This window comes from Rissa tridactyla, chromosome W (assembly GCF_028500815.1).
Source record: "Rissa tridactyla isolate bRisTri1 chromosome W, bRisTri1.patW.cur.20221130, whole genome shotgun sequence".
Classification (NCBI taxonomy): Eukaryota; Metazoa; Chordata; class Aves; order Charadriiformes; family Laridae; genus Rissa; species Rissa tridactyla.
Window position 1 is genome coordinate 2,762,476 of NC_071496.1, and position 26,956 is coordinate 2,789,431.

Below are 26,956 nucleotides of genomic sequence, written 5' to 3' on the forward strand. Positions count from 1 at the left end.
AGCACACCTGGCAGCCCCAAGCTGTTAGCTTCACCTTCCTTTCCTCCGCTGCAGAAATGTTTGTAGCCTCCGGCCATCTCCTCCTCCTGCCCGTGAGATCTTGCCCTTGGCAGCTGGTGGGGTCTCTAACCCGAGCATCCTCCCGCTGCCGCCCGCCTTACGTTCATGCTGCGGTGCTAAGGAGAAAACAGCCCCTGGGCTAGAGGAACAAAGGGGAAAAAAATGGAGAAATCTGAAAAAAGCTTCAAGAATTTGGGAGAGGGGAGCAGGGAACAGTTTGTGAAGAACGGGCAGAGACGGCACGGCAGGGCAGGATGTAAGAAAGTTAATAAATCCAGTCGAAAAGCAAAGCTCAGCTACACAGACACGGGATGGACTTTGACGCTCCACAGAAATGGAAGAAGAAATCTCTTTTTCCCAGGAGAGATCTCTTTTTTCCCCCACTTCTCATGGCCAGGAGCCCTCGGGCACGCTGAGCACTGGTTTCAGGGAGGCAGGTACAAAGTTAATGCTGAAAACAGCCAAATTATTAGGGGGGTCAAATAACACACCGTGGTGTGGAGGTAAACAACATCTGGGCAGATGTCACCGAGGTTAACCTTCCTCTTTGGGAAAGAAACATCCCAACTTAGGGACTGGCACCGATGGATTTAGGTCCAAGAGATGTTTTCAAGTAAAAGCATCTGGATGGGAATTAGTTTGATGCTTGAAAAAAAATTGGCGAGTCCTAATCGTGGAGGTAAAGGAAATGTTGCAGTGAGACATCAAAGGGTACTTTGATTCCACGTCTACCCGGTGACTTTGGAAGGAGAGAAAGAAAATTCCTATTTAGTAAACGGAAAGCAAACCATTGTGAAACAGCCTGACAGCCCAGCTCTAACATCTGGTATGCAATCTGGAAACAACACAAGAAAAATACTGTCTGCAAGTCACCACAATATCCAGAGAACTGGAAATACGGCCACCCCAAAGCCCTCAGCCAGTCCAAAAAGCTCTAGGCGACGCTGGTGCAAGGATTTGGCCAAAATACGTGATGGTCAGAGCGCAGAGGGGTGAAGGAAGGCAAGGAAAAGGTCTGGAGAACATCCACTGCCGTGCAACCAACGCTCGGCCTAACAAGAGTCTTTGTTTATTCTTCGTGTGTTCCTCACTTGCTTCCCAACCAACAGCGATGAGAGCAGAACTGGATGCAATTACGGACACTTTGACAGAGTTCGCCGAAAAAAAAAAGGAGCTTTCAGGCCCTCGAATCTAATCGCAGAACTTCACCCGGTTACTAAGGCTGTAACCTAGGAACTCAGGTATAAATATCTTCCAGAGATCCATTATTCTTCATTTCAGGTCATCAAAAGCTGAAGACTCCACCACTCCCCCGTAGCCTCACGTTTAATCCTCTTCACAATGTTTTTGCAAATGCTGCCAAAATAAATTTTCATTTCATTATCACCTTTAGAGGGCTTTGAAAGCTATGACCGAATAGCAGGGCTTGTGTGCAGAAGACAACGTGACTGCCACTTACTCCACTTAATCCTAGAATCATCTGGGTTGGAAAAGACCTTGAAGAACACAGAAATACTGTATATAATGTACAGTTACAGTCCAGTTTCCCTTTTTCCAACCCAAAGCAAGAGTTTGCTGCCATGGATGGACCAGAAGGAGGATGGAGCTGGGGCTGGAGCTGCTCCTTCCGGCTACCACCGAACCCAGAAACACTCTCCAGCTCCTCGGCTTGGGCTGCCTTGAGATGTTATTTCCGACCAAGATCTACGAAGACATCAACTACCTCTTTTTCCCTGCCCACTCCCCTTCCCACGGGGAAAAAAAAAACCCTGGGGGAACGGGAGCTGCCGTGCACTGCAACGTGTCCCGACGGGGCAGAAACCAGCACTCTCGGGCATATCGTGGAAAAAACCCACCACGTAGAGAGGGAGCCTCCAGTTTCTCTTCCTTCCAACCTCGTAAAGAAGTTGTCCTGTCTTGCCCTGCTCGTCCCCCCGCGCTGTTGGACACCTCCCAAGCAGCTGCAGGGAGTGTTTGAAAACACACCGTGGAAACCCCACAGCCCTCCAGAAAAAGGTCCCTGCAGGTGTCCTGGCTATCAGCGTGTCAACGCACGGGGCCGGAGGAAGAGGCACCTCTTTGATGCTCCAAGATCCGCAGCTCAAGGCGAGCTGAACTGCCCAGCTCTCCTGCTCACGCGTCCCTGAAACCCCTGTCCTCCGCACCCAGAGAAACAGAAGAAAAACACATTTATTTCACCGGTCCCTTCCTTTCACATTACCTCTCTGCTTCACAAATATATTTTTTTATTATTATTATTATTAAATCTGAAGCCACCTAAAGCAGACAACGCCAGGAATGGAGGGTTTTACGTGGCACGGAGGAGGGGTTCCAGGCTCCAGCCACAAGGTCACCCTGGGATGGGAGGTCACCCAAGGCCGGGTGCATCCCCAAACCCCACAACCCTATGCGTTAAGTACAAGTGAGAGGGTTCCCCCGGCGCCTGACATTTTAGATGGAAAAACAAATGCTACAGAACACCAAATTTAACCCAAAATGAAATAGAAGAGGCGAGCGTTTTTATTTGAGTGGGATTTATCAAGAAAAGCCTTAGCGGTGGCATTGCACAACATGTTCCACACAGTATAAAAGTCCAACCGAGCCTTTCTCTACAGCTGATTTATCAAGAAAGGAAAAAAAAAAAAAAAAAAGGCAGCAAGAACATAAAAAGCCTGCGTGAGCCTTACCAACGGCCCGGGGAGGATTCATCCCTGCAGCAGTCTCTCCGTGCTCGCTCTTCCTCAGCCCTGCTTTCACCTCCCTCACAGCACAAGAACCCCTTCTTATCCCAGTTAACGATTTCAATGTACGGATTGTTTCAAGCCAATTGCATCCGCCCGTTACAGGCGGGTTGACGAAGTTGCGTTTATAATTCCCGTCATTTACACTTGGAAACGAAAGATACACAAAGGGAAAAGGTTACTGGGGCCGGGGGGGTGTTCAAAATAATCATAGAATCATCGAATGCGTTGGGTGGGAAGGGACCTCTAAAGGCCATCTAGTCCAACGCCCCTGCAGGGAGCAGGGACATCTTCCACTAGATCAGGTTGCTCAGAGCCTCGTCGAGCCTGGCCTTGAATGTCTCCAGGGATGGGGCCTCCACCACCTCTCTGGGCAACTCAAGGGCTCTGGTGATTACCCGAACCATTCGATGATTCTGCGGTTAGTGACGCTTTTGAAATACAACCTGAAGTCTAACAGTGGTGTGGGGAACGTCTTTACTGAGTCTTTGTGCAGGCTAATGGAGCGGGGGGAGTCAAAGCATCCCGGGGTTTTTTTGGCCGTTACCTCCGACCCGAGGCAGGAATGATGTTTTCGGCCCCCACGGCTCAAAAAATATTTCCGAGAACACTTTTCGCCTTGACTACGGGCTCCAGCGGGCAATTATCTAATCCTCATTTTTATGAGGGTTTTCCACACGTAGGTATGGGGGCTATTGTGCTCGTTTACCCACTTACTAGGTGAAAAGGGGGTGCGAAGGTCCCCCCCGAAGACTCCACCGCTCCCCCTTAGTCTCATATTTCATCCTCTTCACAACGTTTTTGCAAACGCTGCCAAAATAAATGGGGCTCTGCCCCCAGCACGGTGACCTAGAGAGATCTTCACGAAGGTCCAGGAGCTCTGCTGGGCTCACACCGGGAAGGAGGACCTCCGAGGACAAGTGTGGGCTCCCACCGACGGAACAGTCACAGCAAGGCCATTTGGACTTCGGTTTCGCCGCCAGCAGCATCCACCCGGGTGCCAATTAACGCCCCCGGTGATTGCAATGAGGTGGACATCTGGCTGCTGAGAACAACGTGCGTCGAGTCCAACTGCTGCTGCCTGGAGAGCTTTTCCTCTGGTTGAGACGTCATTTTTTGTCACAGGTCTTCAATCCTGGCACCCTACGGGCTTTGCCATGCTATCCAGACCTTGTCCTGGACCCATCAGCCACCTGCGGCACAGTAAATCGTGCTCCTCTCTTGGAAAACTCCTCTTCCCTTGCCAACTGTGCACAGACTGATCCTTCTACTGCAGACCTCTGCCTTTCTACACCAGCTAAAGATCTGCTGTCCCTCTTGCATCTCATGACTGTCTGCCAGCCCACAGCTACGTGGGGAATACAGACATGACCCCACCCCGACATCTCCCTTTGCCTGCACAGGGAACAACCCTCTAACCTAGACACGGACTTTTCCCCAGAACCTTTTCTCAGCAGAACATCTTCAGGGAGCAGCTACACAACCCCGATTCTTGCTCCAATGTTCGTATTTGGCTGTAGCAAGGTGGGGGTCGGGCTCTTCTCCCAAGGAACAGGCGATAGGACAAGAAGAAATGGCCTCAAGTTGCGCCAGGGGAGGTTTAGGATGGATCTTAGGAAAAATTTCTTCACCGAAAGGGTTGTCAAGCATTGGAAGAGGCTGCCCAGGGCAGTGGTGGAGTCACCATCCCTGGAGGGATTTAAAAGATGGGCAGACATGGTGCTGAGGGACATGGGTTAGTGGTGGCTTTGGCCAGCTAGTCCAACCCCCTGCCAGAGCAGGGTCACCCAGAGCAGGTGGCACAGGAACGCGACCAGGCAGGTGTTGAATGTCTCCAGAGAAGGAGACTCAGCCACCTCTTTGGGCAGCCTGTGCCAGGGCTCTGACACCCTCAAAGGAAAGAAGTTCCTCCTCATGTTTAGGTGGAACTTCCTATGGTCAAGTTTGTGCCCGTTACCCCTTGTCCTGTCACCAGGCACCACCAAAAAGAGTCTGGCCCCATCCTCCTGACACCCACCCTTTAAGTATTGATAAGCTCCCCCCTTATATAAGATCCCCCCTCAGTCGTCTTTTTTCCAGACTAAAAAGACCCAAATCCCTCAGCCTTTCTTCACGAGAGACATGCTCCAGTCCCCTCATCATCTTGGTAGCCCTTTGCTGTCCCCTCTCCAGCAGTTCCCTGTCCTTCTTGAGCTGGGGAGCCCAGAACTGGACCCAGTGCTCCAGCTGTGGCCTCCCCAGGGCAGAGTAGAGGGGGAGGATGACCTCCCTCCACCTGCTGGCCACGCTCTTCTTGCTGCCCCCCCAGGATGCCATTGGCCGCCTTGGCCACAAGGGCCCATCGCTGCCTCATGGGCATCCCGTTGTCCACCAGGACTCCCAGGATCTCTTTCCACAGAGCTGCTCTCCAGCAGGTCACCCCCAACCTGTCCTGGTGCAGGGGGTTATTCCTCCCCAGGTGCAGCACCCTACACTTACCGTTGTTGAATTTCATAAGGTTCCTCTCCGCCCAACTCTCCAGCCTGCCCAGGTCTCTCTGTACGGTGGCACAGCCTTCTAGTGTGTCACCCACTCCTCCCCGTTTCGTATCATCGGCAAACTTGCCGAGGGAGCACTCTATCCCTTCATCCAGGTCATCGATGAATATATTGAACAGGACTGGACCCAGCACTGATCCCTGGGGAACACCACTCGTCACCGACCTCCAACTACGAGAAGATCTGCAAGAGGAAGGAGAAAACAACCCTGAGAGCTCCTTCCCCGGCACCTGGGAGGGGTTTCCCATCCCTATTTCTCTCTCCCTCCCTCCCAACAAGGAGCCAGCGGAGATTCTTCCCAGGGCAGGGACTGGGCTCACGGACCAGCCAGATGCTGCTGGAGGAGAACAGGGCTGGGGGCTATCAACCAGATGAAGGTCCTCAGGGGGGTTTTAGCTGATACCAACCCAGCCTTGACAACGCCAACCCAGCCTTACGGGAGCCCTGCCAGAGATCCCAGGCCAGCGCAGAGCCCAGCCAGGAAAACTTCTGGAGCCGAAAAGGAAAAAAAATAAAAATCCAGCTTAGCGCTTCCTTAAAAACTTCACCTTGAAATAAAATCAATAAAAATGGTTTAGTTTTCCTAACCATGCCAATACCCGGTGGCAAGTGCTTCCCTTTCCATGACCAAAATTCCAGGCGGGTTACTCACCCATCACAAGTGCTCCTGAGCATGGAAAAATAAATTCACCGCAACAAATTAAGGAGAACTGGAGGGTTTTTTTTTTAACCCCGTGCCCGTCTTCTGCAACTCCGAATGAACCGCGGTGCCGCTCGCGCTGCTAAATCAAACGTGCTGGGATTTCAGATGGTCGGTGGCCATCTAGAAATGGTTACGTCTCCCTCCTGCCTGAGGTTTTACATCGGAGACCTCTTGTTGCAACACTAAAACCACCCCAAGACCCAAGTGAAGTCAACTGAAACACTCTTTGAGCGCCTCCCAAGACGTGGTGTTAAAAAAAGGAATATTCTCCTCGCCCTCCTCCTGAAGAAAGTGAAGAGAACATTTAGATTTGAGGCCACCAGGGCGGTGGCCTTGAGGAGCACAGGCAGCTCCACCGCCTCCACGTCCCCCAGGGATGTTTGAGCAACGGATGATGGAGGAGGCAGCGAAACACCCCCCACGCAACATGGCCCTTGGGGGCATCTAAAAATCCAAGTCGGTGCATTTGCGCGTACTGGCAGGGAGGAGCAGCTAGTTTTGGGTTTTTTTTCCTCCCTGGAAGAATAATCAGAAATAGGTTGTGGCAAAAAAACCCAAACCCTTAGAAACACCCCGTGGTATTTACCCCACCATCAAGACCCAACGAGGGTCACACCACCAAGCTGCAAGAAACAGCCTCCGGCGGCATTAAGTACCGGATTTATAAATATCCACCTTTGGAGCCAGGTGGCCTTAAAATGCCTTTTTCTATTAACTGCTGTCGCTCTCCTTCGTCCCAGGGAAGAGTCCGTCAGAGGTCCAGGTGCTCTGCTTTGCTGCAAAGCTCCTTCCCGGAGGGAAACTGCTCCCTTTCGCAGGTCCCCTTTGGGTGACAAATGGGGAAGGTGCTTCAACAGGGAGCAAGAATAAATCTGTATAACCGGCACAAGCATCCAACACCACCCAGGAGACCGCGGCAGGGCTCCTTCCAACGGCAAAACCTGAGTCAAAAGAGGAGAGAAGTCAAGAGAGAAGGTGGCCCATGGCAAAGAGGGAACACGATGACTTTAGGAGGAAACATTCAAGCCTCCTGTACCAGGCACAGGGTGCAAACTGCCATCGGACCAGGAGGAAACGCAGCAGGAGACCATGTAACTGGACATCAGAAGGTCCTTTTGCAACGCTCTGTTGGAGCGGGGCCAGAGGAGGCCCCGGAGATGCTGGGAGGGCTGGAGCCCCTCTGCTGGGAGGACAGGCTGAGAGAGCTGGGGGGGTTCAGCCTGGAGAAGAGAAGGCTCCGCGGAGACCTTCCAGCCCCTTCCAGTCCCTCAAGGGGCTCCAGGAAAGCTGGGGAGGGACTCTGGAGCAGGGAAGGGAGCCATGGGACGAGGGGGAATGCCCTCAAACTGAGAGAGGGGAGATTGAGATGAGATGAGATATTGGGAAGAAATTGTTTGCTGTGAGGGTGGTGAGCCCCTGGCCCAGGTTGCCCAGAGAAGCTGTGGCTGCCCCATCCCTGGAGGGGTTCAAGGCCAGGTTGGCTGGGGCTTGGAGCAACCTGGGCTGGTGGGAGGTGTCCCTGCCCAGGGCAGCGGGTGGCACTGGGTGGGCTTTAAGGTTCCTTCCAACCCAAACCGTTCTGTGAGTCTATGATGCTGGTTGATGCTCGCAACTATAGAGTACATGGAGTTTATCCTGCAGCTGCACAGAAATAACTCCGAAACGCGAGTTCCTGAGGCTTGCGGCAACCTCCGGCTGTGGCCTCTGGAAGAGCGCACGGGGCTTTTTCAAGGCAGGGGGTAAAGCCAGCAATTAACGGAAAACACGATTCTTCGCACACGATGTCACCCAGCCACAGCACAGTCGGGGCCGCAGCGTGTTTGGCACCGGGAGACCCTCCTGGAGGGCGGGTGGAAGGGACAGGGGGGTGACAGCCAGCCCCAGCCCCCACCGGCAGCTCCGAGCGACAACCCTGAAGACAGCAAAACATTCAAGTTAATGGAAACAAGTCTTTATTAAGTAACTTTTAATATCAGAAAAATAAAACTCTTATAATTTCTCTTTACAGCAAATATATAATATCAGTGCTTTGGCCATCATAAGTTAAAGGCCCTTTTATCATAAAATATATGGTTTTTAAACTTTACTCAAATTGAATTTATAATCCCTATGACCTCCCTACATATACATAACAAAAAGTGTAGTAAAATTAGCAAATACTAAACTATCTCGATAGTTTATCATTCTTAAGTTTGTGGTTTTATAGAAAGGGTACACGCACCTAATGTCTCGTCGGTTCCTTGGCTTATTAGTTGCGGTGTACGATGCAATAAAATACAAAATACATGCTCGGTGAACGTTTGTTCGTTATCTACAAGACTGCAGCTAGAGATTAGGTTTCAATACTGACATGTAACTATTCTACAAGCAATTATAGCATTAAAGTTACGCAGTACGTAATATGCCGTCAAGGCAACTCTTTATACTGAAAATCATAAAATAAAAACCGTTCTCTGTAAACTTTGATACGAAATGTAACTCTTCAAGTGGAAATAAAAAATAAACTTTTCTGTATATTTTACTAGTTCGATACACATAGAATTTCTTTTTGTTATTCCGCGGACAAAAAAAAAAAAAAAAAGCTTCGTCTCGTCTCGGGAAAATAATGCTTCCAAAAAAAAAAAAAAATAGAAAAAATCCACCAGAACTCCACTTTGTGTCTTTTTTGTTTGTTTGTTTTTGTTGTTTTAATATATGCCAGCACAGATTTGGGAAGGTACTGAGGATGGAGAAAAAAAAAAAAAAAAGCTCGAAACATCCACAGGTTGAAATGTTAAAAAGCGCATTCAAAAATACTGATTTTTAATATAATTTTTTTTTTCCTTATGATTGGAAAGACAGTTTTGAAATGAAGTAAACTGATTGCAGGGCCACTGTCACAGCTGCTGCCATGAATAATACAAGGGCACATACGCAACTTCCCCCCCCCCTTTTTTTTTTCCTTTTCCTTACTAAAAATAAAATATATATTTATATATGTGCAAGACAAATATGGATCGAACATAAAAACGCTTCACATTTTGAAACTATATAACCTCTAAAAAATGTAATTTAAGAACAGCTTGATCGGACTCATGAACGGAATGTCAGCATCCCCGCTCTCAGGCGAAGTATGTGCATCCCAAAGCCTTTTCGGAAATGGGATGAAGCCAGCCAGACTTTTCCACGTCACCATGAAGAAAAGCAGTGGGTAGGAATTCACAAAGGGTTCCTGATCCTCTGAACATACGTCGGGCAAAAACGGAGGTGCGTCGGACAGCTTTCCGCCCCCCCCCTCCCCCCTCCACCTCCTCTAATTTATTATCTGAGCCTGCCAATAACATCATCCATTTCCATAATATTGAACTAGGCTTTAAAAAAAAAATAAAAAAGAAAAAATCACCCCAAAAAAAGGTATTTGCAACGCTGAAGAATTAGGCATAAGTTGTCGCACGAAGCAAAAAAAAAAAAAAAAAAAAAGAAAAGATTTTCCCCAAACCTGTTTTTTTTCAAAACTGGCAGTGTAAAGAAGGCAGCATTGGAAGTGTTGTTTGATATAGCGGTAATGCCACAAACCCTCCGCGGCAGACGACGACTTCCGCGTTCAGGCGACGAGGTTCATCGCTGCCAGCCCGCAGAAGTCGAACGCTTAACAGAGATCCTTCAGAAAGCCTGTAAAATGGTGGGGGGGGTGTTTTTTGGTTGTTTTTTTTTGTTGTTGTTTTTTGTTTTTGTTTTTTTTTTTTCTTCTTTGCGGTTGTGTCATCGCTGAAGACTTCCCCTCCCTGTGCCACAACATCCCACCTGCTGGATCTCTGCTAAACCACTCCATCTGCTTACACCGAACCGGACAGAGACCACCTGGCTTTAGTGTTACCGTAGCAGCCTTTTGAGAAAGTAGAAATTTATTAACAACTTCAGCCTAATCCCAAGAAAGCCCAACAGTCAGAATTCATTAGGAAGTTTACTAGAGGGTACCATTACACCCATGCCTTTAAGAGTTTTAAAAGTCCATATATATATAATAACATCTATATATATTTTTAAGAGTGAATTTGGATTGCCTGAGTAACCGCTGTCTGGCAAACGGGACACGATGGCGTTTCCTTCTCGCAGATTTTGTTGGCACACTCCATGCAGAAGAGATTGTGGCCGCAAGGGACCAGGGCCGCAATGACTTCGCTCTCGAAGCAGATGACGCAGTCGTGCTTCCGTCTCGACTCGGGGGGCGAGCTGGACGTGGAGCCGCCGTTGGAAGAGGAATAGCTGTTGGTACCATTGGAGAAAGCGGGGATGTAAATGGGAAGGCCGGTTTGGTGGCCGGTGCTGGGTGGGTCGCTCCTCACCCTCCTAGCCAACGGGTGATCCAGGCTTTCTGGAAAGGTGGGCGACAGGCGAGGAGTAGATGGCTGGCTCCCTCGGCGCTGAGGCTTGGCGTTATTAGCGGGGTCGCCGCCGAAGCCGGAGAGCGGGTTTACAGGTTCAAAAGGGGTCCAAATGGTTTGGGAAGGCGTCGGTAAGGAGTCATACGCGGGAGAGTCGACCGCGAGGTCTTCCGCGCCCACCGAAGGCAGCGTTTCTCCGAACCAGAAGTTGCCTGTGCTGAATGGACTCGTTGGGCTGAAGTCAGCCAATCTATTGCTTCCAAAATAGGAATCCGTGGAGCCACTTCCCAAGGAGCTGGAGCTGTCGTTTCTATAATTAGAAATCATTCTGGTGCGGCTAGGAGGGACAGGATTAGAAGCCAGCCACGCAGATCCGAGAGTGCCTCCTTCAAAGCTCACATCCGTACCGTTGTAATGGAAATCATTCTCTTCGTTCAGCTCGATGTAGTTGCCGGTACGCATGGCTATGTGCATCTCGATCTCCTCGCGCGCCCGGTCGACGTTTTCGGGCATTCCCGTAACTTCGAAGACGGGCTCCTTGTCTCTGCTGGGAGTGACTATGTAGGTATGGGTCTGCTGCTGAATTCTTTTGATTGTAGCTCCTTTGGGTCCAACCACCAGCCCGACTACACGGTAAGGCACCCTGACTTGGACCGTCGTCTGACCCGGCAGGTTGGGGGTACATGGCAAACCTCCCAGGGCAGGACCGTTCTTGTTGCGCGACGCTCTGATCATGGAGAAGTGTTCAGCAGCTGAGAGAATTTCCCTTTTGGCCATGGCTACGTCCTCTTTTCGTCCAGTGACAACAAAAATGGGTTCTTCTCCACGAACAGGGGTCTTAATGTAAGTATTCGTCTTGGCCCTTAGCGCTTTTATTTTGCAACCTGTTCAAAGGAAACACACACGCAAGTTTAGCACGGCGTCCAAGTTTGGAAAGCCACAAGAAAGCCATCTATTTTAAGCTGCTTGAGAGTCTCACCAAACCATCGGGTGAAACCAGAAGCAGCTGTTTTTACCTCTACAAGCCACACTAGAGAAAGCAGTAACAACTTCTACCTGTTATTTCCAAGCAGATCTCCGACACAAACTATTTTAGCAACCCTTCCTGCACCATTTTAGCCCATCATCTCCTCAATCGTTATCAGACGGTGAATAAACGCAGACGGCTTTTTCTCTACAACACCCACATTCACGATTAGCCTATAAACACAGGTGGATTTATTAATTTATTTTTTTTTTCCCATTGATTGGGTATCCTTCGGTTATTTCTAAGATCCCGCAAAAGGAGTAAAGGCTCACGCACACACGCACTTAAGTCTGCCGATAGAGTCGCCTTTCGCTGACGCGCACGACCTAAAAGCAAATTAAACATTTACGAGCGAGAGAAGGGTCAGTATCACAACCTGTGTGGGATATAGATACAATTATCGATTTACTGAGAACTCATTTGCTTCCCGTTACCAACAAGTGTTACTTAAACTTTGCTCTTCCCTGTGGGATGAAGGAGCCACTCCTTGAACCGCCAAGTAGGAGTTCAAGCAGTTTTGTCGCACGCAAATAAGACTTCCTACGGAATATTACGTGCCTACGTGGAATTTTTCTTGTTAACCGGGTAAATACAGTCTGAAAGAGCAGCAGAAAGTTAATGGAACATTTCATCTTTTGATTTTTGGGGACTGAATTATCAAGTTTGCCGGGACACAGCGGCGGCAGGCTCTTTCCTAAGAGGCTTCAGGCGTTTTGGCAGGGCGCATACGGGAGCACCTTTTCCCCATCACAGGACCGGAAAAGCAGGCAGTGCAAAATTCGGAGAGACGAGCAGGTCGGTGACACACAGGAGAGTCTACTGGCTTCAGGCTTGACTGAATGTAGCCTACATTAAACACAAATTCAAAACACTAAATGCCGTTTTACAGCGAACCTCATCTCGAAACAACTATAAGCAACGTTTGCAGACCAAGCGCTTTAAGCATCGTTTCACTTGCAGGGTGGAATTTGTTCCCACTTTCCTCATTTGCTTTAAATATCTCGTAACTGTCCGGGTGCATGAAATAGTCTCTCGAAATGCTGTTTTGTCAGTCGCTTGCACCCGAGGTACCGCTAGCGGTAATGATTTTACGCTTCAAAAGCCACTCAAAGATGCTGCTCTAATCAGGACTATCTACTAATATAAAAAAAAAAAAAGATAACAAATATGCAGATGCCGGTTGGAACAGAGGGAAGGAAAAACCTCTTCTTGCAGGGCCCCTGCACATAGCAAGGACAAAGGCTGAACACAACAGCCCTTTGTTTCCAGGACACAGCTGGAGAGGAAGTTCATTATCTTCAACAGCTCGTCAGGAGGGCTCTGGGAGGCCCTACCTCCACCAGAAGGAGGAATGGAGGAGCACCCGCAGATGAAGGAGGGGATGCAGAGCCAAGAGCCGAAGGAGAAGTTCGGCAAGAAGAGCAAACATCCGCAGGGCAGAACAAACCCATAAGCCTCAAACCTCCCACTTACAGCCCACTGAGAAGGGCACCAGCGCTCTCGGGCAATTTGCCTTGACTCCTTTCATCTCTTCGGCCGCATTTCTCCCTACGAGTAAATCTGCTCATCCCCTCCGCTCCCCGCGCCTTCACAGTTACTCAGAAAAGTTGGTGGGCCCCAACCTTAAAGCCACAAGAACCTCCAAAGCAGTGCCGCCGGAGCTTTCACATCGGTCAAACCCTCTTTTACCGCAGCACCTAAAACCAAAGTCAGCCTCCTGATGCCTCTCAATCATTCTCCAATTTACACAAATCACTTTCATTTACTCCGTTCCACCTGAGTGTACATTCTTATTTCATAGAAATTACAGAGGCAGCACTTAAAAGAGAATCCTAGCAGCATCTAGCATAAGATTTATATATCTAAAAATACATATAATTCATGATTATAGACCGTGATTCAGAGCCTACTTAATTCCAGTTCCCAGTGCCTTACCAATTCTTATAGTTTGTATTTTAGACAAACTTTCCTGAGTTTTTAGAAACTCAAATCCAGTTAGAACCCTGCGCCTTCAGCTTCCTTCTCCATTTCAGCTGCCAACTCCCAGAGGCTGCTTTGCCAGAGCCACGTTTCCAAAGGGCTGCGGGGGGAGGAAAAGCCTTCTCGCCTTCCTTCCTCAGGCTGCAGAAGGGCACGGACCGAGGTGGGCAGAGCTGGTCTTTTCAGGTATGGGTCACATACCTCACAAGCAGAGGCCAAACATCGCCTCAACTGCCCTGCGGCGACAGGACAAGGCTTTTCAACGCCGGAAAGCTGGCTTCAGTGGAAAGTTGATGGTCAAGGTCAACTCTCAAACTTTTCAGATAAAGTTTGAAGGAACTGAAGAAAGTCGCCACATACAAAACCCCAACGTCTCCGAATGAGTCAGTCCATACCCGCTGGGTTTTGGCTGCAAGGAGCCCTGGAAAACCCCAGGACAGACAGTCATGTCAACACACAGGGTCAGCAGCCCGTTAAACCGCTCCAGCGGGATGATCTCTCTATTTGCTTTTACTCAGCGGCTCTGGTTTCCCACCCTCCTGCCTTAGTCACTACCGAGGCGATGAGATGAAGGACGGCTGATCCCATCTCCTCTCTGACAAGTCACGGCATCCAGAGGCGCTGCTTGCGGCCACGATGACACGAGGTCGGCCAGCTACGAACTCACACGGCCAAGGGATGAATCAAGAAGTTTCCCAATCTCCCGAGCTTAGACACAGAAAGACAAAGGGAAAATAAAAATAATAAAAAAAAAAAATACACCGCCCCACACTTTTGCAATGTATCATCAGATCATTGTATCCAAGATCTTGAAGTACAGAGATGTCAAAAGCCTGTGGAGGGAACTTCAAGACCGGAAATTCAATTTAAGCAAAACTGTCACAGTAATTTTAGGTTTTGGTGCGATAATGGAAGTCTGTTCGATACGAGTTACGTACTCGGTTCAGCAGTATAAGCATTCCTAAGCAGCACACACTCAGCCATAAGCACATACTGACATAGCTCAAGCAAAAACCCTTTAGTTTTGCTTTCATTTAGGCAAAGATTTAATACTTGCCTGCCTGGACACCCGAGGAGAAGCCGAGCCCGTACCCAGCCCTGCAGGCAGTGTTCATCCTGCGCCGGCTGATTTGCATCATTCTTCTCAAGCCTCCTCCCTGTTTTTTTCCCTGAAGAGGATTATTTGACTAAACATTTTAAAACACAGTACGAACATTATACTCCCCGAGAAACTTAAGGGTAGCTCTGAAGGAGTCGTTTAACTCATACACCACCAGTTTTAAACGATGGAATGTCTCCTTATTAAAAAAAAAAAAAGGTGCTAAAAGACAGATTCTTCTTTCCCTCTCACTTCTCACGCCTTGAAGTGAGAGTGAAGCGCAGAACCCGCAGCCCTCACCCATCGGCTCAGCCCTCACTCTCCGACTTTCACCTTGCATCGTCACTAACAGGATGAGACACGTCAAACCCAGTCTCGGGCCATCGAGTCCACGAGGGAAAGTCCCCAACGGAGCCAAGTGCGTGCCGGCCTCGCACCACGCCAGGCGATCTGCCGCCACGAGCCAAGGAGCAGCCAAAAAAAGCATCCCTCCTCTGCACAGCCACGGCGGGACCCAGGAGAGACGGAACCTTCCCCCCGTTTCTTTCTTCTGCTGAATTCACCTCAACGCCACGCACTGGCAATGGGACAAGGGTTGATTTACAGATGAGGATCCCTTTGTTGTGTGGTCTCTTCCGAGCAGCTACACCGGGGGAAGGGAGTCCTTGGCGCTGCCGAGTACCCACGTTGGCAAAACGCAGCCTGTCATACCCTCATACCCACGTTCCTCCCACAGCTCTTGCCAAGCGTGGTGAAATCGGGGTTCAGGCCCACACGGGAACCCAAACCTTCTTACCATCACATCAGTTGAACCTTGTCTCCCTGCTCACATAGGGCTTTGTGGAAAAAAAAAAAAAACAAACCCTGAAAGAATAGTTTACCTAAATAGAAGCCTGAAAATCATGGCAGGGAACAACCCACGTGAACCACAATCAATTGATAATACCAGTTTGTTCTCCTCCCCTGCTCTAGACGGGTACCTAGCTACAGAGATCAAAACTGAGAATCTCCTGCAGCTCTTTAGACACACAAATCCCGGGGGGAGACGCCAGCGCTGCCCCGGCCGTAAGAGCAGCCAGCAGGGCGATGTTGCATCAGCGCCGACGCAGCTCCCGCGCAGGAGGCAGGGCTGATGAGCAGCCCCGGCCAGACCTGGCATCCTCCAACTCGGCCCCGGAGCAACAGCGGGCAGCGCGGAGATCTCGCAGATCGGCCTCCACAGCTTGTCAGCACTAAAGAGAAAGCCGGGGTTCACAGGAATCTGTTTTTCAGTAGCTTTGCCGTTATCTGATGAAAGGCAATACCGTATTACGGCCTCCACTCTGACCACGGTCTTCAGAACTCTGACCACTGATTTTGTAACACGCTGACGCGGCGACAGAGTAATTAGGGACATCAGCCTGGAACTGCCAGTAGAGCCACGGCTCGTTCCTTACCTAGAAAGTCAGGGCAGGGTCTGGGAAGCGCCTGCAGCCCCGCAGGGATGGCACAGCATCCTGCCAAGGAGAGAGGGGACGGCCCAGGGATTTGGTTTCTACCAACCTGCAACTGTCGTGCGTGGACACAGCTTTAAAGGTAGAGTCTGTTAAGCTGGCACAGCCCTTATTTCACTTGCTACGTCGCCACAAGCTTTTAATTGCAAAGTTGGAACTCCTGCAGCTAAGGTAACGAAGGATTTGCGGAGACTGAAACACTGACTGTACCATAAGGCTGCCGGGTCTGCCGAGCAGAACGCTGCCCACCTGATTAACAAACAAAGAAAAATTAATCTCCTTCATTAAAAACGACTGCTCTACACCTTTTTCAGAAGAGCTGTTCGTTCCCGCTGGTGGTACAAGCTGCGTTCTCCTGCTTAAACACAGAGTGCTTCCTCTCAGTCGTGGCACGGCTAAAAATATCTATCCAGTTTGTGACTATACAGTAGAAAACTGATATATGCCCCATTTATTAAGCACACAGAGACGAAGCTGCACTGGGACAGAAAATGAACTCCTGTTCTAAATTGTTTAATGGTTAAAACTCCTTACACAGGCTGGCTACACAAGAAAATTAAGACCAGAACATTTTTGGCACTTCACCGGGTTAATAAAATCATGAAAGACTACCTGCGGGCCGCTCGGTCGATAGACTGACTCTGGTTACTATCGCCTTTCACCCGAGATCAATTATTTCATCTCACACCCTGTTTTAATTCACAGACTGGAAAATCTCAACTCCTGACAAGCTTTGCTTTTTTTTTTTTCAACCGGTTGTTGAATATGGTTAGTTGATTCAAGGAAGATGAAGAAAGTCATTTCTCTGCACTTGCAAAAGATGCTGATCTGCAAAAAACCCCCAGATCTACGTACTCAGGCCGCTATTTATCACCCCTCCGGCATTTTGATTTTAGGAAGGAAGGCTATAAAAATATTGCTTTTAAATTTTAAAGTTTGAAGAGACAAACTGGGATAATAGTAATTACCGGATAGAATATTTTGAAGGCAAGTTTTCCTTTCTTTTTAATGCAGCTTGCTCTCCAGCCAGAGGAAAGCTGAGAGACACCTCACCGAAGAGCACAGCACCCATCCTGCCGACAGGACTAGACCAACCACCAACAGCTTTAACAGCTCCCCATTAGCATTCTATAGCACAGACGATAGTCTGATCGCTATTTGGGTTAATTAGCCGGTAAGATTAGGGCTCCCATGTGACAACTAGGCATGACACATGCCAGAGAGCTAACAAATATGGAGACAGCAAGAGACGGGCGCAGGTCGCAGCTGGGATTTGCTCAAGCTCACGGGGCAGGTCGCTGGCAGGTTTGGAAGCAGAAGATGCCAGTCCCTGAAGAAGAGAGCAGGCCAACGGTTTAAACGGGGACATGGATGTACGCAGAGTTTAAGGGACAGCTGTTTCGTTCATCACCTAACGAACCAAAGCCACCTCCTCCACGGTGGTACCCAAGCTGAGGTTCCTTGGGGGTGGCCACATGAAGCACACAAGTAAAGTTGTGAGATTTACGTCCCCGGGCAAAGGCTTTTCCCGCAGGCTACCCAGGAGCGCTAGTACCTGCTCCTGCCCTTCGTCAGGTTGTATTTTTCAGATGGGCGCTTCCTAACGAGAAGCCACCAAGCAGAGCTCCTCAAATTTACAATCCAAAAAATGAGATACCAATCCCATTACAACCCAAAGCTTGGGAACAAAGTTCTGGCTCTCTGCTCCGGAGAGTGGCCGTAGTAATGGTTTCAGAGAAGGACCGTACTTCAGAAGTGCTGCGCACCGGTAATAACCATCTTTCACGTCTATCTATAACGACACTACAATAAGCAATGCTACAAGTAGGTAAATTACTGTGTAGCACAGAGGAGGAAAAAAAAAACCTCAACTGACAACCACTCTGATAAAGTTATTCCAAGAGAAGGGAAGATGACATACAAGTCCTTCAAGAAAAATAAAAACTATAGCATTTTCTACCAAAGACATTTTTCCCTGCCTCCTGACCCCCCTCATTAACTTACCCCTGCAATCAAAGGCTTTTAGTTACGCTGCAGTTAGCAAACCCCTGTGCCTGCCTGTGGAACATTTCAATATGAGTCACGCTATATATAGCGACCGAGACTGCTCCCATTATAATTCCACCACGCTTACCCATTTCTGAGGAACAACTGACCACTTCTTTCGCTTTGTATTTTTCACGTGTACGAATGCAAAGATGATACATGACTTTTTTTTTTTTTAACTCGTCATCATCCAGCTAGAACTACAGAAGGGTTTTTCCACAAGATACTTTGCAGAGTAGCTCTTCAAGCTGAGTGCACCAGGTGCTAGAGCCCCACGGGCTTGGATTTGTTGAGGTACCAGGAAGGAGGACGACCCGGAGATCTCAAGTACCTCAACCAAAAGGCAAGAAATCAGCGTCAACCACTCAGCTGGGTCAGATCACGGGACTTTCTTTGGTCCCAGTGCTGCCAAGCTAATGGATGGGAAAAGAGGGGAGTCCCTGCTGATGCTGAGAAAGCTTCCCAAGGGAAGGCTGCTCACAAGCTCTCAGGGACATTTCCCTCTTCAGGAAAAGAAAAGCCCGGGTTGAAGAACCGCGTACAAACTCTCTATTAAAGATTTCTTCGGTAGGTATCAATTTATCAATCGATTTATATATCAATCCAGCGCAGAACGAAGCAGTCAGCCTGCACACTGTTTCCTTCTATATGCCAGGCTGGGGCAATCTATCACACCAGCAGTCCCACAGCCAGAGGAATACTCCCAATTCCCAAGACAGATGGCAAGTCAGTAAACAAGTTACACGCAGCAAAAGAGCCAGCGGCCAGCAACTTGTATTATTAATTACTTGCACCACTGCAGCACCAGGACTGAGGCAGCAGCTGCTGAGAAAAATTAGAAAAAGACAGTAGAAGAAAAAGCAATAGTTATAAGAGAGGGACTAGGTACACCAAATAAAAGAACTACAGGAAAAAAAAGCTGTTTTCATTAAGAACGTTGATCTAGCGAATGAAAACAGATTGGTGGGAGCAATAGTGCTGGGAAACCTGACCTGCAGAAGGAGGGTATGAAAAGGGACCACCATTCCACGTGCCAAGGTGGCCTGTAAAAGGAAGATTGCAAAAATCCACGCAAACCTTCACCTCCACCGAACCCCCCCATTCAAAAATGCCGCTGGAGCCGTGTTTTTAAACAGGATTGCACGGTACGTGGTCAAACGGAAAATGGGCGAGTAGGTAAAAAGTTGAGAGATGCTGTGGCTTTGTTGAGGGGAGCAGCAGAGGACTCGGTGCAGACCACAGAGCTCCTGACTCACACCAGCGAGGGAAACCGAGATCTCGGAGGCTGGCAAGATCTCATAAAGGAATTCCTGAAAGAGAGACGAAAGGAAGACATTCTTAAAGAGTAACCGAAGTTGGAAACATCTGCATGATTTAGAGCTTTTTGGCCTTTCCTTTTGATTAAGTGAAAACGTCCTAGTGCTCAGCAGCCTTTTTTTTTTTTTCTTCGTTACAGCAAGTTCGCAACCCTGTTAAATTTTTTTGCCTGCAACGAGGAATTGGCCCCGTGGGGCGGAGGTATTGCATCCAAACCAGATTTCAGATCTTTTGAGATACCCAACACTGTGTTTAGAACAAAAGTCCAGAAATTCGGACCACAGCATACCAGAAAAGAGGGTGACAAGGGCTAAGACAGGGAAAAGCACAAGATCTGCTGACTTTACTAATGGCTTAAAAAAAAACAAAACCCAAAACCAAACCATAATTCATGGCTATTTTCTCAGGCCACAGCCAGGTTAATCCAGCACAGTTCGGAAGCACATTAACCAAGATTTCTTTTGTACGTGTGTGTTATGAACTTAAAAAAAAACGAACTCTTTTGGAACACAGCAGTTTTACAAGAAAAAGAAAAGGACCAGAGGGCTAGAAATTGGCACTTTGTGTCGCAAAGGTGTTTTATAATTTTAATTTCGGCTTCATCCAAAGATCCTTCTTACGCAGGTATTCACTTCTGGGGAATTCATAGGGAATTTCTGGCAGACTACACAAAGGGGAAAACCTCCCGAGCGCGGACGCACTGTGTTTGGTGCGCTTCTCACCCAACAAGCCAGACAAGAGCAGCATTTACGACTGAGGATTTATGATCCCAGCTGGAAAACCCGCACCCTTCGGACACGCTTTGCAACTCGAGTTGGGTCTTTCGCGTAGCAGGAATGACAAACAGCAGAAGCGAAGTGACATTTGTCACACGGTACCGGAGCGCTAGGTCGCTGAAACTTCAGCGGCGGTTTCAGACTGTGCCAGCCCACGGTCTGCTCACGTGGTTCAGTTCCTGGAGTTCCAGGCTCTAAAAGCGACCAGACTTCGGCTTCTCAGAAAAAAAAAAAAAAGAGCTTTTAGATAGGATTTCAACAAATAGCTCAAGTTTGCTTTCAGTCTTTAGGACAAGCTATTTAATAACCTGCTTGTTACAGAAAATGGGGAAAAAAAAAAAAAAAACCAAACCCTAAATTGCAACTGCCTTTGCAGCTTTTACTTAAAATAAGCTAGCCGAAGCTTGGCTGTCTGTGGCAATCAACTGATCCAGAGATAGGTGATGACTTCAGTCACGCAAGTTAAACTGATTCTTGAGAAATCTTAAGCAGCCAGTTTAAAACCAATATGCAATTCAGACTAGTTCCCTACGCTTATGCCGACTACTCACGGGTCAGCGGTTAATAACCAGCCAAGGCTACCTAAGTATTATCAGTAATTCGGTGACGTTACTATCCCAGAGACGCAAAAACCAGAGATACAGTTCTTTCTTAAAAGGGCTCTAATTATCCTACCCCAGGACATCTCCGCACTATACTCGGCTAACGCACAAGGATTTGCCCCAGGATTGTTTTAATGCTGTTTCCACTCCCCGAGAGTGATAGCTGTTGTCTTTATTCAGCTGGTCAGCAGCTACCAACTTATCAGAATTATTGTTTTTATTTCGAGTTACAGGACTATTTCAAGCAAAGCCGTATTTTGCTCAAGAGCCCACATTCAAAAGCAAAAAGGACTCCGAGATCATGAAATATGCATAAAAAGGTTATTTTAGTTGCAAGGCTGTCTCATGCAAAGCAGATTTGTCATTATCGATTTAATCAGTGAAATGGGATGATATCATTCCTCCTCCTCTTACTCATCTGGGGTTTGGAGACTGCCCTGCCCGTTTGGAGTTCTGCAGCCGTCACCCGAACTATTCTTAATGAAGAAAGAAAAGCATCAGGCTTCAGAGTTAAGTAGCTCCAACTCGAGTGATGTCTTCGGGAGAAAAAAACCCCAAACACTATCATCAGCTTTATCGAGGATATAAACTCTTGGAAAACCACATTACTTGGAGAGTCACACTGCTGGAATGCATTAGCAAATATATTCCAACCATCATTAGCTGAAGACGGTTAATGCCTTCAAGGATGAAGCATCTCTCTATAGGACAGACTTCTGTCCCTTCCAGCACCTTTCAGGTTTTCTGTTGTTTGCGTCTTCAGACACCACCCCTCTCTTTGCATTATTCAAAAGAGCTTAAACATGTCTTTTGGGGGTTTTTTTTTAGCATAGAGAAAGTAGCAGGGGGCACTGAAGACTCCAAGTTAAGCTTGCCAAATCCTCCTCAAGGCCCACCAGGCCATGGCGGAATTGCCACAGAAAATCACCAGCTTTAGAGATTAAACCGAAATCATCCCGAGTTAGATATCCAGAAGCTGGGGTTTGTGGGGTCTTTTTTAAGTCTGGATACAAGTTTATATAATTCTGGTATATGCCCTATGCCAGGTTTTCTCAGGCAAACAACAATCACCTCCTCAGCAACGCCGCTTTCTTGCTCCCATTCCCAAGGGCGCTTCCTCCAGCTTTATTTTATTTTTCTTAAACCAACGCAAACTGTCTGTATGTGGGATTTTTAGCCACTGACAGCAAAGGAAGTCACTCGTCTGACCAGCCAACTTACCGAAGGTTGGATTCAACAGCTAGTTCAAATTCATACAGGAAGCCCGTACAATGCCATGAATGGAATCTAGTTTTCCTGGCTCCCAGTCACATGCCTTAACAAGAATAAAAGGATACAAATATCTTTTCCTTTGTTGTTCACCTTTGAGATTCTTCCACTTCAAAGACTACAAAGAATTATATTGCGCTAGCCCAAGCAGCGTCTGTCAGCTTCATTTTGGGGGGGGGGGGGGGGAAGGGAGGGGGGCAAGGGCAATAAGAAAAGGTTGAGAATATTTAAGATTTAAAAAAAAAAAACAACCAAAAAAAGCACAAAAAGCTGGCAGGTTTCAGAAATACTACAGGATATTTTTTTTTTTTTTTTAAAAGAAGGAACACCTACTATTCATGAAAAGAAAATCTTACTTAAGCCTTTTCCGGGTGTCTTTTACAGTAATGTAAATGCTTCCAGCGGCAACACGTTGAAGTACTGTCACAGTAACCCAGCGGCCTCCGACGGAGCTTCGGGAGAAAACCATCAAGCACAAGGTACGTTTTCAGGCACTCCGCACCTTCGATGGCTGTGACATCCCACCTCTCCGCACGGCCACCAACACAGCAGGGCTGGGGGAACACCACTTCGCTCCTGAAGTGCTGTATTTATTTCTGAAACTTGCACGTAATTAGGGAAGACAAAAAAAAAAACCCAAAACGTTCCATGCAAGCGCCATAAGGTTTTCGCTTATTTACAGCCCTCTTCAGAACCAGGGGCTCCTTCGGTCTGATAAACAGCATCTGGAAATTCTCTTCCTCCGTGCGAAAAATTAAATTTGGATAAAGAATACCGTGGAATTCCGATTCTCATTACTCTTTCACTTAGGGGGTTAGGATTTACAATCAACACGCTTTCAGACACAGCAGTGAGGCCTCCAGCAAAGCCCAGATCAAACTCAGCATTCCTGGTATTTCAGAGCTGATGTGTTCAGGCTGCAGACATTTCAAGTTCCTTTTATACCTCAGGAAGACGGCAACAGAAAGAATATAAACTTAATCTCTGGGCAAATCCATCAGAAGTTACATTCCAATGACATAATTGGATATTAAAGCGCACAGAGGAGCCTGGCATAAAACTTCAGCTGAATTCGTTCAAGATAACGCAACCGGCTGGTTAACGATGTGTGCTAGGAAGAGAATATGCAGTGTTTGGATTCTCAGAGAAAACAGAAGGCTCAGCGGAGGATGGAGGCAGCCCAAAACGACGAGACTCTGCCAGGCCAGAGCACAGACCCACGGCAAAGCAGGTGGACGAGAGCGCGAGCGCCTCCGGGCCGTAAAAGGAGACGCAAGGACTAGCATTTCTAAGAAATTTAACAAATATTTAGCGGAACTAATACAACTTATGGAAGTAGCTCTTCTAAGCATAGGTCTCCCCCTGTATGAGAATTTTGAAGGGCCTCCTTACACAAAGCTTTCAGGCAAATAAGCATTTTTTTAGCTCTCCCTCCACTCCTGCTCCTTCCTCTTCTGTAGCCCAAATTCTTTTTATGATACAATCCCTCCCCGCCGAGGCTAAATATTTTATCACAAGCCAAACAGTGGGACATCAGATAAGAAATAAAAGCAGAAGCAGCAAACGAACTCTTCAGGAACAATGATTCTATTTTTATGCAGGCTCCATTATCTTGTTTTTAAGTGACTCAAAGTGCTGAGAAATATACTACAGAGAACAATCCTGATCTGCTGGAGAATAAACACAGCAGCTTAATCGGTCCTTGAAGCCCAATAGTTTGTATTTCGCTTTCAGAGGACTGTAGCAATAACCATTTTCAGTTCTGTTTTCCATCTCCCCACCCCCCCCGACTCACCATCCCCAATGACACATGAGCAAAGCCTTAAGATGTTCAAACACTATTTCTTGGAAAAGATATTTTCTGCTTCCGAACAGAACGGGCTCGTCTGCATCGGAGGAAGCTACCTGCCAATTTCTGCAGCGCGGGCGTCAGTTCTCCCTTGACACACCCAGCGAAAAAACCACCCTCAGCTGCTAAAAGCCTAAAATAAATGTAGAAAGAGAAAAGAAGAGTCTGCCCGAGCGTCGGTGCTCAGCAGGCATTTCTTTAGCACCACATTGGTTTAGACCAACGTTACTATTTCCTCCATACTCGAGGGGAAAGAAAAAAAAAAAGAAACAAAAGCCACATTGATGTCGAGAGACCAGACAGCATAACCGCTCATTATCTGAGCCCATCAGCAAACAAGACACACCACCCCCAAACCAATACAGAATAACACAGAAAGGGAAGAGGAAGAGAGCGGCGACTTCATTGTCTGTGTTTCCACACCTACACTCCACGCCGCTCAGCGCTTCCCTTGATACGGAAAAGGGGCTTTTAAAATTAGGTTCGCCGCCAAAAAGCTGGCGAGAAACGTCATCTTTCGAACTCCTCCAAGCGCGGCTCCCCCCGAGACCACATGAAAGGCCGACAGCGAACATGACATCACCGGTATGACCTTATCCCGACGGCGTAAGAGAGACCCGTGGAGGGGAGCAACAGCGATCAACAGGAAGCCACAGCCCCAGCAGAAAGAACAAGGGCTGCCGCACAGGAGAGGGCCGCACGTGGCTCCTTTCTCCACCTCGCTGGCTCCCGGGGTCCCACTTTCTGGAAAGCTGCCGGAACAGCGTCAGCCCACGCCCTGCTCTGCAAGGCGAGCTGAGGTCCTCTAGCCAAAAAAAAAATAAAATAAAATAAAAAGCCTTGGTAAAACACGGGCCAAAGCTCCTACGGTGAAAAGCAGCTCGTTACCGAAGACCACAGGCCGAGTGTCACTGAAGACCAAACCCTGTGGCCAAGACCTACCTGGACGTAGCCAGGCCACTTACTGCGGCCCAGGGTCTACCTGGACAGGGCCAGGCCATCCACCGTGGCCCAAGCCCCGCCTGAACATGCCCAGGCCACCAACTGTGGCCCAGGCTCTACCTGGACAGGGCCAGGCCCTCCACCGCGTCCCTGGAGAGGCTCAGGCCACATAATGCCTTTTACAACCCAAACGACCACCACCCGAAGGCCTGAGCTAGCCCAGGGCTCGCCCTCGCCCCTCACCTGGTGGCAGGGCCCGAGCCGGCGGCTTGTCCCCGCGGTGGGGGGTGGCAGGCCCTAGAGGGGCACGAAGGGGCTCCTCCGGCCGGCTCCGAGCGGGCTGTGCGGGGACAGGCCCCCCGCCGAGCCCCGGGGAAGGGCGGCAGGCCCGGGCCGCCCCTCGGCCGTCCCCCCCAGCACTCCCCCCCCGCCCTCCGCCCCTCGCCCCGGTCCCCCACTCACCCTGCCGCCCCACGATCTCGGCCACATGCTCGGAGCTGGGCACCGGCACGCACTCGGTGGTGTTGACGCTCTTTCGGCGGAGCAGCGCCGCCTGCTCGCCGTTGAGGCCCGCCGCCCCCCCGGCGCAGGCCTGGGACAGCATCGCCGCCATCATGCCCTGAGGATCGTCCGCCCCGCAGAGCGGCCCCGCCGCCGCCTCCCGCGCATCGAAGGAGGGCGAGAGCAGGACGGAGCCCAGCGCCGGCAGCAGCGGCAGCGGCTGGGAGGGCGAGGAGGACGAGGAGAGCAGCAGCAGCGCGGCCGGGTCCTCCTCCTCCTCCTCCTCGTCCTCCCCCGCCAGCAGCTCCTCCTCCTCCAGCTCCAGGTCTCCCTCGTCCCCCGCCGCCACCGCCTCCTCCTCCTCCTCCTCCGCCCCGCCAGGCCCCGGCTCTCCGGGGGGGTCGGGCAGCGGCGCCAAGCCCGCCCGCCGCCTGCGGGCTTGCCGCCGGGCCACCCGGTCGTGGAGGCCGAGGCCGGCGAGGCGCTGCTGGAGCAGCAGCAGCGGCGGGTGGTGGTGGCGGAGGGGGGGAAGGAGGCGCGGCGGCTCGGCGGGCTCGGCGGCGGCGGGGGAGGCCGCGGCGGCGCTGCCGCTGGGCATGGCGGGGGGGAGGCGGGCCGGGCCGAGCCGAGCCGGGCCGGGCCTAGCGGTGCGGGGCCGCCATAGCCGCGGCGGGCAGCGAGCGTGGCGGGCGCGGCCTAGGCGCGGGGGCCGCGCTGCTCAGCGCGCCTTTTGTCCCATGGCGAGCCCTCGGCGGCGGCCGCGGGCGGCGGCGGCGGCGGCGGCGGGGCGGGGCCGGAGGGGCGGGGCAGAGGCGGCCCCGCCCCCGCCGCGCCATTGGTCGGTAGAGCCGGTTCCTGGGCGGGGCCGGCGGGGGGCGGGCGGTACCCGCTCGTCGGGCGGGGCCGCGGAGACACCCCCCCCCCCCCCCCCCGCCGGCGGGGTCGTTCCGGGTCTGACTTCACCCGGAGGAGGCCCCGGAGATGCTGGGAGGGCTGGAGCCCCTCTGCTGGGAGGACAGGCTGAGAGAGCTGGGGGGGTTCAGCCTGGAGAAGAGAAGGCTCCGGGGAGACCTTCCAGCCCCTTCCAGTCCCTCAAGGGGCTCCAGGAAAGCTGGGGAGGGACTCTGGAGCAGGGAGGGGAGCCATGGGACGAGGGGGAACGGTTTTAAACTGGAAGAGGGGAGATTGAGATGAGATATTGGGAAGAAATTCTGTGCTGTGAGGGCGGTGAGCCCCTGGCCCAGGTTGCCCAGAGAAGCTGTGGCTGCCCCATCCCTGGAGGGGTTCAAGGCCAGGTTGGACGGGGCTTGGAGCAACCTGGGCTGGTGGGAGGTGTCCCTGCCCAGGGCAGGGGGTGGCACTGGCTGGCCTTTAAGGTCCCTTCCAACCCAAACCATTCTGGGAAGTCAGAGGTGAAAATTTTCAGGCCAAACATGAAGGAACTTGTTTGAAACTGTCATGTCCTGTTTTCAGCTGGGATGGAGGTGACAGCCCAGGGCTGTGTTTTGGGTCTGGGATGGGAGCGGTGTGACGGCGCACTGGTGGGTCTGGTTGTTGCCGAGCTCTCAAGGTCTTTTCTCCTCCTCACCCTGCCCCATCAGCAAACGGGCGCTGGGGGGCACAAGGGCTTGGGAGGGGACACAGCTGGGA

At 50.1% G+C, this 26,956-nt stretch overlaps 1 protein-coding gene and 1 long non-coding RNA gene across 4 annotated transcripts; both read right to left on the reverse strand.

The window, feature by feature from the left end:
• Positions 1–7,963: 7,963 nt before the first annotated feature.
• LOC128901940 (RNA-binding E3 ubiquitin-protein ligase MEX3C-like) lies at positions 7,964–25,915 on the reverse strand. Of its 2 annotated transcripts, XM_054184098.1 has the most exons (3): positions 25,268–25,915; positions 10,085–11,289; positions 7,964–9,692 (listed from the first exon to the last, which is right to left on the reverse strand). In XM_054184098.1, the coding sequence occupies exons 1-3, from the start codon at positions 25,902–25,904 to the stop codon at positions 9,684–9,686; spliced, it is 1,851 nt and encodes a 616-aa protein (XP_054040073.1). In that variant the 5' UTR covers positions 25,905–25,915; the 3' UTR covers positions 7,964–9,683. The 2 variants fall into 2 exon arrangements, with proteins under 2 accessions (XP_054040073.1, XP_054040072.1); XM_054184097.1 differs by lacking the exon at positions 7,964–9,692 and having other exon boundaries at positions 9,715–11,289.
• LOC128901943 (uncharacterized) lies at positions 20,253–22,399 on the reverse strand. 2 transcript variants are annotated; one of them, XR_008463551.1, is made up of 3 exons: positions 22,371–22,399; positions 21,967–22,060; positions 20,253–20,358 (listed from the first exon to the last, which is right to left on the reverse strand). It is a non-coding gene; the product is annotated as an uncharacterized LOC128901943 (long non-coding RNA). The 2 variants fall into 2 exon arrangements; XR_008463552.1 differs by lacking the exon at positions 20,253–20,358 and adding an exon at positions 20,555–21,281.
• Positions 25,916–26,956: the final 1,041 nt, after the last annotated feature.